Source organism: Manihot esculenta, chromosome 2, assembly GCF_001659605.2.
Source record: "Manihot esculenta cultivar AM560-2 chromosome 2, M.esculenta_v8, whole genome shotgun sequence".
NCBI lineage: Eukaryota > Viridiplantae > Streptophyta > Magnoliopsida > Malpighiales > Euphorbiaceae > Manihot > Manihot esculenta.
Window position 1 is genome coordinate 18,345,994 of NC_035162.2, and position 13,761 is coordinate 18,359,754.

The 13,761-nt window shown below is 27.8% G+C and overlaps 1 protein-coding gene and 1 non-coding gene across 2 annotated transcripts; one reads left to right on the top strand and one right to left on the bottom strand.

The window, feature by feature from the left end:
• The first annotated feature begins 357 nt into the window (after positions 1-357).
• TRNAI-UAU lies at positions 358-431 on the top strand. Its single transcript has one exon. It is a non-coding gene; the product is annotated as a tRNA-Ile (tRNA).
• A 3,728-nt stretch (positions 432-4,159) lies between these two features.
• LOC110608725 (probable mannitol dehydrogenase) lies at positions 4,160-5,763 on the bottom strand. Its single transcript, XM_021748005.2, has 5 exons — positions 5,570-5,763; positions 5,364-5,477; positions 4,716-5,229; positions 4,479-4,632; positions 4,160-4,395 (listed from the first exon to the last, which is right to left on the bottom strand). The coding sequence occupies exons 1-5, from the start codon at positions 5,668-5,670 to the stop codon at positions 4,190-4,192; spliced, it is 1,089 nt and encodes a 362-aa protein (XP_021603697.1). The 5' UTR covers positions 5,671-5,763; the 3' UTR covers positions 4,160-4,189.
• Positions 5,764-13,761: the final 7,998 nt, after the last annotated feature.

The window sequence follows — 13,761 nt, forward strand, 5'->3', positions numbered from 1 at the left end:
TATTAATACTAAAAAATATTTTGAGAGTTTTTTTAAGATAAAATAAAATAAAATAAAATTGTAATAATCGATTTATATGCTATTATAGTGTAAAAAAAGTGAACAATAATCTTGTATCAAATAAAAAAAGAAAGGTGGATGAAAATTATGAAATGGAGGGAGTAATATTTTTAAAACAGATATAATTAAAAAGTAAATAAAATTTTTTATTTTTTTTAATACGTGTGAAAAAATAAAGTGAAAAAAAAAGGAACGAAAAATAATATATTTTAATTGAAATTTAATAAATGAAAATTTTTTAAAATTGAATAATGTCATTAATAAACCATTATCAGATTTCATTATAAATAAGTCGATGGTCTCGTAGCTCAGTTGGTTAGAGTATTGGTCTTATGAGCCGAAGGTTGCGGGTTCAAGTCTTGCCGGGACCAAATATTTGCACTTTACTTCATCATAGGTTTCTACTTCTCCGAATTCCCATTTTATTGAGCCGAAGGTTTTTTATAACTGAGACAAGAGATCCAATATTTAAAATAGAACATATTGATTGGGCAGATCAGAGCCCTGCCGGACCAAATATTTGCACTTTACTTAGATCTCATCACAGGTTTCTACTTCTCCCAATTCCCATTTTATTGAGCCGAAGGTCTTTTCTAACTGAGACAAGAGATCCAATATTTAAAATAGAACATATTGATTGAGTGGATCAGGTCATACAAAAATATATATATATTTTTTATTTTTAACTTATTTAGATCTAATCATTTTTTTAGCTCGGCTATCCTACTAGTCGAGCCATTTTAACCATTTTATTGAGCCGAAGGTTTTTTATAACTGAGACAAGAGATCCAATATTTAAAATAGAACATATTGATTGGGCAGATCAGAGCCCTACCGGACCAAATATTTGCACTTTACTTAGATCTCATCACAGGTTTCTACTTCTCCCAATTCCCATTTTATTGAGCCGAAGGTCTTTTCTAACTGAGACAAGAGATCCAATATTTAAAATAGAACATATTGATTGAGTGGATCAGGTCATACAAAAATATATATATATTTTTTATTTTTAACTTATTTAGATCTAATCATTTTTTTAGCTCGGCTATCCTACTAGTCGAGCCATTTTAACCATTTTATTGAGCCGAAGGTTTTTTATAACTGAGACAAGAGATCCAATATTTAAAATAGAACATATTGATTGGGCAGATCAGAGCCCTGCCGGACCAAATATTTGCACTTTACTTAGATCTCATCACAGGTTTCTACTTCTCCCAATTCCCATTTTATTGAGCCGAAGGTCTTTTCTAACTGGACATATTGATTGAGTGGATCAGGTCATACAAAAATATATATATATTTTTTATTTTTAACTTATTTAGATCTAATCATTTTTTTAGCTCGGCTATCCTACTAGTCGAGCCATTTTAACCATTTTATTGAGCCGAAGGTTTTTTATAACTGAGACAAGAGATCCAATATTTAAAATAGAACATATTGATTGGGCAGATCAGAGCCCTACCGGACCAAATATTTGCACTTTACTTAGATCTCATCACAGGTTTCTACTTCTCCCAATTCCCATTTTATTGAGCCGAAGGTCTTTTCTAACTGAGACAAGAGATCCAATATTTAAAATAGAACATATTGATTGAGTGGATCAGGTCATACAAAAATATATATATATTTTTTATTTTTAACTTATTTAGATCTAATCATTTTTTTAGCTCGGCTATCCTACTAGTCGAGCCATTTTAACCATTTTATTGAGCCGAAGGTTTTTTATAACTGAGACAAGAGATCCAATATTTAAAATAGAACATATTGATTGGGCAGATCAGAGCCCTGCCGGACCAAATATTTGCACTTTACTTAGATCTCATCACAGGTTTCTACTTCTCTCAATTCCCATTTTATTGAGCCGAAGGTCTTTTCTAACTGAGACAAGAGATCCAATATTTAAAATAGAACATATTGATTGAGTGGATCAGGTCATACAAAAATATATATATTTTTTTTATTTTTAACTTATTTAGATCTAATCATTTTTTTAGCTCGGCTATCCTACTAGTCGAGCCATTTTAACCATTTTATTGAGCCGAAGGTTTTTTATAACTGAGACAAGAGATCCAATATTTAAAATAGAACATATTGATTGGGCAGATCAGAGCCCTGCCGGACCAAATATTTGCACTTTACTTAGATCTCATCACAGGTTTCTACTTCTCCCAATTCCCATTTTATTGAGCCGAAGGTCTTTTCTAATTGAGACAATAGATCCAATATTTAAAATAGAACATATTGATTGAGTGGATCAGGTCATACTTAAAAAATATATATATATTTTTTTTATTTTTAACTTATTTAGATCTAATCATTTTTTTAGCTCGGCTATCCTACTAGTCGAGCCATTTTCATTTATGATATTGGCCAGTCAAAACCAATATAAACATAAATCTATTTATTGGGACAAGGAGAGAAGGGATTCCCTCTCATAAATTCATTTATTTCAATCGTTAAAGATGCTTTTACCCATTTATCATAAAAAAATATAATTTTATTAATCCGTGTAAAAAAATTAATTAATATGTGAAGAATATATGAAGCCAAAGAAAAATATTTATTTAAAATGAATGAAATATGACATTATAAAATAAATATTAAAAAATAAAATAAGATAAGATAATACAAAATTTATATAATTCAATAAAAGTTTACATCCATATAAAGGGCAGCAAAGTTTTCTAATCAAATTAGAGAATTATTTAAAAAAATAAGAATATCACTCAAATAATTTATCCAAACTCAAATATTTTTCTCTTATTTAATTATATCCAGAAATTTAATAATTTCATTTTTTCAAAAAATCTTTAATTTCATTTGTTTTAGAAATTTTTTTGTCAATATAAATATTAATGATAAAACTTTCAAGTTGAGAGTTAAAGTAAGCGGATAAAATTTACATATATAAATTTTTGCAATTTGAATGAATTTATCCATTTATTTTTTAAATTTGAATGATTTAACCTATTATCTGTATGAATATTAATTGATTTTATTTATATTTGTAATTTATTTTAAAAAAAGTTAATCCAACTTGTAGCTTCTTAAATTCATTTCTTTCTAGATTTATTTTCTTTTTCTATATCTAAATAGTTTATGAAAATATTAAATAATTTAACTATTCCTTAGAGTATTCTTTTTTTTTTCTAAAAATTTAAATTTTATTTTTATAAATTTAAATAGTCTAATGTATAAATTTAATGCATAAATAAAAATAACTACTCTGGATTATTTTATAAAGTGATTATATAAAATAAAATATGAATAATTTAATTTATAAATATAATTTAAAAACTTCTAAAATTTTTAGGTAATACTTTATCTCTTAATAATGATTTTGTCGAACATAAAAATTATGTAAAGTTTAAAAAATAGATTATATCTTAATGTATATTTTTAATAGTAAAAAAATTATGTAAAGTTTAGATTTTAAATAATGTGAAAATATTAATAATGGTGTTCCAAAAATATTTTTAATGTGATAAAAATTATTATTATTTATAAAATAATATTTATTTTTAATTTAAAAATAATAAGAATTATGAAGGAAATAAATTAATTTAGCTTAAATTATTAAATATTTAGCTCTATTATCTTAAATTTATTCTACACAAAAAATTTTTTATGAATTGATATGAATTAAATTGTATTATTAAAATTCTTTTTTTTTTTATAAAAAATACATTATTCAATGAGATTATTTTTAAAATAAATATAATTAAAAGGTAAATAAAAATTTTTATCGTGAAAAAATAAAATAAATAAAAATTATGAGATGAAAAAAATGTTTTTTAATTGAAAATTTAATAAATAAAAATTTATTAAAATTGAATAATTTCATTAATAAACCATTATCAGTTAATTTCATTATAAATAATGTAAAAGACAGAGAGTGTAGAGTGAGGAATTAATTACTCAGAGTGAGAAGTCCGTTACCTGAAAACCCACCATGGCTTTTGCTTGAAATTGAATTTTTTTATTAAAATGAAGAAAAATAAAAATTCATGGTTACTAAATCCAATTCATTCAACATTACTTGCTCCTCATGATACGATGAGGGCATAACAGTACAAAATCCTCAAACTCAACAATAAATTTGAAATTAAAATATAAATATATATTAAATTCAGTGGGCAGAGCTGATTGTGTTGCCAATATCAATGACAAACCGATATCTAACATCAGCTTTTAGAATGCGTTCCATAGCAGTGTTCACATCCTCAATTGGAATAACTTCTATGTCTGCTGCTATGTTGTGTTTGGCTGCAAAATCAATCATTTCTTGTGTTTCCTTCATTCCCCCAACGCAACTACCTCCCACCATCTTCCTTCCTGTCAACAGTAATTAATTGAAATTATTATTTCTTTTTATTTGAATATTTATGAATAAGAAGGAGAGAGGAATGGAAAATTACCAATTAACAAAGGAAAGGCTGGTAGCTCAAGTGGCTTCTCTGGGGCACCAACCAAAACCAGCTTTCCATTAGTCTTCAGTAGTCCAATCAAAGGCACAAGTGGGTGAATTGCAGACACTGTGTCAATTATACCATCTACTGTGCCCATCGCAGCCTGTACCAGATTTAACAAGATTATAAATTAATATAAATTTCCTGATTCATGGGTTATCCAAGAAAGTTCCAAATTATAGATACCTTCATTTGATCTTGGTCACGGCTAACCAAAAATGAATCAGCACCAAGATGCTCAACAGTCTCTTGCTTCTTGCTAGGTGAGGTGCTAATTACAGTAACCTTCACGCCCATTGCCTTGGCAAATTTCACAGCCATATGGCCAAGGCCGCCCAGGCCAACTACGCCTACGTGCATGCCAGGCTTGTCGAGTCCATAATGTTTCAAGGGGCTGTACACTGTGATCCCAGCACAAAGGAGAGGAGCTGTAGCATCAAGAGGTAAGGTATCTGGAATACGAACAATGAAGTGCTCATCTGCCACCATGGTGTCAGAGTAGCCGCCGTAAGTGGTGGTTCCGTCATAGTACTTAGCACCATAGGTGAGTATCATCTCTGGGCAGTAATTCTCAAGATTGTTTGTGCAGTTATGGCAGGAATGGCATGATCCCACCATGCAGCCCACACCAACTTTATCTCCCACCTTAAATTTTTCCACTTTGCTCCCGACCTCTGTCACCACTCCCACAATCTCATGCCTGCATAGCAAATTCATCAGCGGTGATAATTTCTTATATGAGTTTACTGGGGTTCTAAGTTCCAACTGTCTATAACTTTACAATTGAGAAAAAGAATTTTCATAATAGATATAAGATGATAAAAAATTACTTACCCAGGGACAAGAGGGTAGGTAGAAGTGCCCCATTCATTCTTGACCATGTGAAGATCTGAGTGGCACATTCCACAGTAGAGGACCTTGAAACAAACGTCTTTCTCTCCTGTTTCCCTGCATAATGTTAATAACTCGATTATCAGTTTTGTTCTCAGAGATTCAAGAAAAAGCAAAGAGATTTGTGGAACTATAAGAAGAAAAGGAACCTCCTGGAGAAGGTGAAGGGAGAGAGGACACCAGATTCGTCTCTTGCAGCCCATCCGAATGCCTGCTTGGGATGCTCTTCTTCTGGCAATTTGGCTACCATTTTTCTTCGTAGATGGAAAATACAAAAGCAAAGAGATGTCTGTAAGATGAGTTGATAGCAGAAAAAAAGCTTGAAATCTAGTTTATGGTGATTGATTAGAGGGTACATGCTCATCAATATATATAGTTTGTTGGAAGTGGGAAGATGCTTGGTTGGGCTGTGGAATGATGACGTAGTTGGTGAGCTTTCCTTCTTCTGGGCCTTACGTATTAGCAGAGCAAAAGTGCTTGCCGCCAGACGATGAACGAGTCAAAAAGAGAGGAAAGAGAAATTCTCACGAATTTTTTCTGGTACTTTAAAAAAACTTAAAAAAAGAAAAAAGATAAAGCAGCCATCACCTGGTCTACTTCATATAGCACAATACAAAAAATAAGTAGAGCAGAAACACTTAATTAAATTACAATGTTTCGTCTTAATTTAGCAACAGAGTAATAAAGAAAATAAAATATATTGTCGTGATTTTTCAATTAGCAAAAAATAATAATTTTTTTAATATGAAACTGTATTATTAAAATTAAATTATATATTTTAATCGATTCTTTATACAACTTTAATATTTTGGTTAATTTTTTTTAATTTTATGTAAAATTTTTAGATCACCTAAATTAAATTGAAATGGAATGAAAGCTCAAAACTTTAATCAATATTATTTAATTAAAATAAAATTTAGAATGGATAAAAGTAAAAAATTTTTATAAAATTTTTGAAAATTTAAAAATATTTAAAATAGTTAAATAAAGAAACTATTTATAATAGTAAAAAAAATTTTAATGTGAAAATTTAAAAAAATTTAAAAGTAATTAAAATATAAAATTAAGTTCTAAATGATAGAATTTGAATTCAAACATTGTGATGAATGCCTAGATTTTTTTATTGCATTTTTTAAAATCATCAGTTTCAAAATTTTTTTTTTTCAAAAAATTATTGTAGGCTTACCACAAATGTCGTAAACAGAAACTAAATTATTTTTTTCGTTATTAAGTCTAATCCAAATTTTTCATAAAATTTAAAATTAATTGTTCTGCATCACAAACTATAATTATGCAGTAATTTATCAAATAGTTCCGCTCAACTAAATTATTTATATGTATGATTATATTATAAAAATTGGTACTAATTCAGACTAAAATAATATGCACTTGTTTATAAATTAAGAGCATCTTACATAAAGATGTAAAAATAGAATAAAAATTAATATTTGACTAAAATAATTTATAACATGAGACTTATTTCTTATGTATATAAGCAGCCAATTTAGACAAAGAGGGTTGGTTTATTAAAAATAATTTATAAAGTTAGTCACAATTTTATTCTATAAAGAAGTTCATTTCAATATTTTTGGGTAGATTAATATAAATTTTGAATCTACCTGTATTAAACTATATTTAGATGGGTCTGATATTAAGAAATAATAATTTTTACCTAGTGATTTTTATAGGAAAAAATTAATTTTTACACTAGTCTAACAATTAAGTTTAGGATCAACATTCACGCTACAAGATTTTTCCGGATTAGTAACGGATTTTTCCGTTACTAATCAATGAAAAATCCGTTACTAACCAATTTAGTAACGGATTAGTAACGGATTTACATCCGTTACTATGAAGCTCGTTGCTAATGCTATAGTAACCGATTAGCAATCCGTTACTGATTTAGTAACGGATTTAATAACGGATTTGTAATGAAATTTAGTAACGGATTTCAAATCCGTTACTAATTTAATAAAAATTAAAAATATATAAATAAATTGCATCCGTTACTAAATTTAGTAACGGATAGAAATCCGTTACTAATCCGTTACTAATTTGATAAAATAAAAAATAAAAAATAAAAAAAATATATTAAATTTATATTCCGTTATTAAATCTATTGTTAATTTTAAAAAATATTTAAAAAATTATATTAAATTATTAATTTATTTCATTTTTTTTGAAATTGTATTAATTTATTTCATTATATTTTATATTAGATAATAATTTAATTATGGTAAACTATTAATTTTTTCATTGTATTTTATATTAAATATTAACTTTAATATTTTAAATTTTATTAATTTTATGAGAAAATTATTATAAAATTACATGAGAAAATTAAAAAAAAAAAATGTGAGAGAATAGAAAAAAATGAGATATAAAAGAGAAAATAACAAAAGAAAGAAAATAAAAGAAAATAATGATAAAAATGAAGAGCAAATAAGAAAAAAGGGAAAATTAAAGGAAATGAGAAAAAAAGAAGAAAAAATAGAAAAAAGAAAGAAAATGAGAGAAAGATGAAGAAAATGAAGAAAAATAAAGAGAAAATGAAGATATACAAAAGAATGTAAAAAAAAGGTTAGAGTATATATATGAGAGAAAAGAAAGTAAATGAATGAATAATGAAAGAAAAATGAAGGGAAAATAATAGAAAGTGGAAGAGAAAATGAAAGAAAATAGAAGAAAATGAAAGAAAAAAATATGAGAGAAAATAAAACAAAAATCAAGTGATAAAAGAAAGATCAATAATGAAAGAAAATTGAAGAGAAAATTGAAGGAAATGAAAGAAAATTGAAGAGAAAATTGAAGGAAATGAAAGAAAATGAAAAAAAATGGAGTTAATAATTAAGAAAAAAAATAAGATAAGGGAGAAATGAAGAAATGAGGAGAGAAGAGGAGAAAGAAAATTAATGAAATGAAGGGAAATAAAATGGGGAGAAAGAAAATGAATGAAGTGAATGGAGATAAAATAGGTGTGTATAAATACGCGAATTAGTAACGGATTTAGTAACGGATTAAATCCGTTACTAAATTTTGAAAAAAATGCGGGTAAATTAAAATAAAAAGGCGGTATTATTCTCCAAATTTTAGTAACGGATTAAATCCGTTACTAAATTTAAAAAAAAATGCGGGCGAACTAAAATAAAAAGGCGGTATTATTCTCTAAATTTTAGTAACGTATTTCTTAATCCGTTACTAATTTTATATTAGTAACGGAATCAGGAACAGATTTTTTCCGTTACTAAATTAGAAATAAAAATGCGGGAATTTAAAATAAAAGCGCGGTATTTTATTTTCTAAAATTTAGTAACGGATTATAGAATCCGTTACTAATTTTCGAATCAGTAACGGATTTAGTGACAGATTATATCCGTTACTAACTTAAAAAGAAAATTTGGAATTTTAAAAAATAAAAAATTAATTTTTTATTAAAAAAATAGTAACGGATTAAATCCGTTACTAATTATATAATAGATTGCATTCCGTTATTAAATCCGTTATTATTTTATTTATTTAATTTATTTATTTAATAACCGATTTAGTAACAAATTTATTAACGGATTGAGATCCGTTACTAATTTTTAGCTAATTTAGTAACGGATTTATAACGGATCTCAAAATCCGTTATTAAATTTATAAATAATTTTATTAAGTAACAGATTTAGTAACGGATTGTTAATCTGTTACTAAATAATAAAAATTAGTAACGGAATATAAAATCTGTTACTAATCCGTTACAAATTTGTAACAGATTTAAATTCGTTACTAATATCCGTTACTATTCCGACAAATTTTTGTAGTGTCAGTCGATTCGCTTTAAAATCAAACTAAATCGAATAAGTGAAAAATTGAATTTTTAGTATTTTTAAAAATTAAATCGAACTGATTTTAGACAGAATCAAATCGATTTAATTCAGTTTAATTCGGTTCGATTTGATCTTTTGGGATTTTGAATAAATTTTTTTATTTTTTACACCGCAATTTTAATATTTTAAAATTTAATTAAAGTATTTTAATATTAGTCATGGTATAATCTCTATATTATAAAAAATAATATATTATTGTTACTAATCGATTCGATTTTATTAATTTTTTACTGATTCAAATTAAATCGAACTGAAATAATCGAAATTTTTTAAATAAAAATCGAATCGTTAAGAGTAAAAAATTAAACCAAAATTTTAAATTAATTTAATACAGTCAATTTTTTTTATTTGACCGAATATTGAACGCCTCTAATTAGGTTATTTCCGATTATCTCTTTTCTTACCTTTCAATTAAAATTTACAAAAAAATAAAAATTAATTTTCTAAAATTGACAATTTAACTAAAATATATAATTTATCCTACTATAAATAAAACGTCTTATATTAAAATAAATTTTATTCTCCTTTCCATTCTCTAATTAAAATTTTTAATTTAGCTAAAATTATCAAAAAAAAAATTATAATCGTAAAATCATATATGCGTTTAGCTAAAAAAATGTAATTTACGCTTAATTTATTGTAATTGTAGAAATGAGGTATAAGTATTCATTTTGAAGATTATAAAAATTTAAACTTAAAAAACTTATTTAAAATTAAATATATTATGTTTTTTTTTAAAAAATCTTCTTATAGCCGTCATGATTAAACTAAGTATTTATCTTTTCTTTACAATTTCGTCTTATTTATTTTATGAATTTAATAAATTTTTATGATTATATTTAAAAAAATATTTTTTTTTTATGATGATGTTAATTAAAATGTTAAATTTATTTTTAAATTATATAGCATATTAAAAATATTAATTTTTAATTTTTAGTCTAAATTTTATTGTTTAATTATTCTTGGGTGAAAACCGGACTAAATCAGTGTACACTGTTGCCATCAAAGCTAACATTCCCCTAGTTATTTATTTTGCATAAAATATATATATAGAAAAATAATAACTAAATAAAAATAAATTTCTTAAAAATGCGATTTATAAAATTAATAGAATAATTTAATTTAAATTAAATTACTATATATTTTTATTTTTATTATTTTTTATAAAGTAAAAAGTATATAATTTTTATTTTCATTTTGTTATAAAATTTCAGTATAATAATATTCATTATATATTAATTAGTAAAGAAATTTTAATTTTAAATAATTTTTAATTATATAAAATTGAATATTATTAATTTTTATATTTAAAAATAATTTATAAGATATATATAAAATAATTATAATAAAAATATTATTATTAATATTATAATATATATTTAATAATACACGGGATAAATCTCAGTTGGACTTCGATTGAACCTTAAACATTTAACCCTTCGTCTTCACTTATTTAATGACCAGGTAGTGTTTGAAGACATTGGTCATAGACACAACCATGCAAGAAGAGCAACTTTTGCTAAAAGCACCTCAACTCAAAACAAATTAAATTGCCAGTTCCGTGACAACCACAACCACATAATAAACCTATAAAACTAAGAAAGATAGCTTATAGAAAGCCTTTATGCATCGATTCAAAAACAGTCGTATACATAAAAGAAACGTGACAAAATTATTAGGTGTATTGGTGCATTTCTTTGAGATTCTTCGTTTCTTTTCGAGATTCTCAAAAATTTTCTTTGACTCCTCTATTTTATTTTTTTAAATTTCTTTATAATTTTTTAAAAATAAATCTCAAATTTGTTAAGAATATATTTGAGATTATCTTTTTGATATTATAGTTTTTTGTATTTTCTTTAATATTGGAAATTTTTTATTACTTTAGTGTGTTTCATTGTTTCTTGCATATTAAATGCATTATTTGACAGTTTAAAATAAGATATAAACTATTAATTATGTTTGTTTTATTGACACATAAGCAATATAAATTATTCCAAAAAGCTAAAAAATAATAAGTTCTTGAAGATGGCAGTATTGTAGAAAATTCTGTTTGTTGCTAAATATGAAAATTGACCAATCGCTTATCTCAAAGATTATTTTCTTTTATGCATTTCAAATTAGAAGCCTTCAATTGCCTATTTTGTATGATTCCAGTGCTAAGAATATTATGTCGAATTTATTTTCTGTTACCCATAACTATTAAATTTCCTATCAAAAAATTTAAAAATATTTTTAATTTTTCATTTTAAATAGGGAAAATGGTTTTTTTTTTTTTTGATAAATCGATTTTCATTATCCAATGACTTTGATAACATATAAATAAAAGAATATGTTAAGACCGCAACATGTGTTCACAGGATTTGAAAGAGTTCGTTGAACCTTTCCATCTAGTCCGACTGAGTAGTAGAAAACTCGACCTATAAGATATCAAGATCAAACCAGCGATATCCTTGACCCTGCTAAAATCTGGAATGGAAAGGCAAACCTCTTCAAAACTCGTACCATAACGGGATATTAAATGCATGTACGATGAACAGAATCGATGTAACGTGCCTGACAGTCAAAGTATGGGCTAGCTAGCTTCGTATTCATTAGTCAACTACCTACTATTAAATGAGCTGCCTGAAAAACCTATTGAAAAGCTCTCTAGTCATCTTCAATGAGATACTCACATTCCCACCAGAGTGACCAAGGGTATATATACCCCTGGCATAGCCATAATAGGGGGACATTCCTAACTCACTGAATCCACCATCTTTGCTCTTTCAAGACACCTTAACCTCTCCAAATTCAACACCTAGTTCATTTACTCTCATTTATTTTTCTACATTTACTCCTCGTTAAACTAATCTCAGTTTATTGATTTTCTCATTGAATCAAACCACCGTCCATGTGTCCTCATCAGGTTACCCCCTTAGATCTCATTTCATCAAGTGGCATCATCTATAGGAAACGAAGGAGATTTTTCTATCACTGGAGTTTCCAAATAAAATCCAATGAGATCCACATGGCAAACCAAGAAAGTAACACACCAACCTCCATTAGGAATGAAAACCAAACCCCGAAAACTCCTAGTCCTCAGGGATTTTTGATGAGCTTATTCCCACACTCCACTACACCGATAGTATCTACCGTTCCCTTTATCCACAACCTTACATTAATAAACACCATCCCATAAACCCCATTATCCAACCAAGATTTATAGACCATGTCACTACAATTGCAGTAAGCCATGATGTGGATGGACCAAATCATGCAGCAACGAGGCCTCATACAACCTATGGTTGCAAAACCAACACCAACTATAACTCCTAGCCTAGCTCCAACACCTATTTTTATCCCTGAAATAGAAAATCATGAGCTAGTAACCACCACCTATAGAACTAGAAGGAGAAGAAGCAACGAAGCATGTAAGGAACTACTGGCTAAGTGTAGAAGCCATGCAGTAAGAAACCTAATAGAAGAAGACATTGATATGAGTAGGAGTACTGCGTTGGGAGAATATGAAACAAAAAGTGAAGGAGAAGGAACCAACTCCAAATCTCCGGTTGATGCCAAAAAGTCTGAAGTAAGGGAGAAAGGAGTGGAAGAGAAGCTAGAAAGGATGAAAGAAGAACTGCTAACTGAGTTGAAAACCTAAGCGAGCGTCCTGACTAGCTTGAGAATCCTGACCCTTTGTGAATTGTATCCAAGAAGAAACTATGTCTAAAAAATTTCTAATGCTGACATGACTGCGTACGACAGTATTGGGAATCCTCGAGATCACGTAATCAACTACAAGCTTTTCATGGAGTTATAAACTCATTCTGATGCCTTGCTTTGCAAAGTATTTCCCACCACCCTAACTGGAGCAGCTGTGACATGGTTCAACAACTTAGAAGTAAAAGTATCAGAACCTTTAGCGACCTAGCAAACTCGTTCATGAGAAGATTCATAGCCAGCGTCCCTACTCAATGAAAAACCAGCTACCTAAAAATGGCTAGGCAGAGAAGGGATGAGACCTTGCGAGAATATATAGCTCGTTTCAATGCTGGAGCCCTGTAGATTCCTAACCTCGACGAATCTAGGGCCGTGGAGGCAATGCAGAAAGGGACCACCCCGACAAAATTTTTTGGATCCTTAAGCAAGAAACCACCCAATACATTGGTAGACCTAATGCAAAGAGCAAAAAAATACATTAGACAAGATGATGCCTTAATGACCAGCAAATTTGCGAAGGACTCCCGAGAGAGGTACATCTCGTGGATGTCCAGAGGATCGAAGAAGGGAGTATGGAGACAGAAGACCTGACTGAGGGCCCAAAGCCCTGAACATGTATACTAACCATCGAGAGATCGACCACCAACCCAAACCCCTCCAACACAAAGAAATTACCCCTTTAGATGTGTCTAGTAGAGGTCATAGTAATAGTGTAGGACAAAAACTTGTTATAATGGCCATAAGTCCTCTAGACAGACTCCAAAGACCGTGAC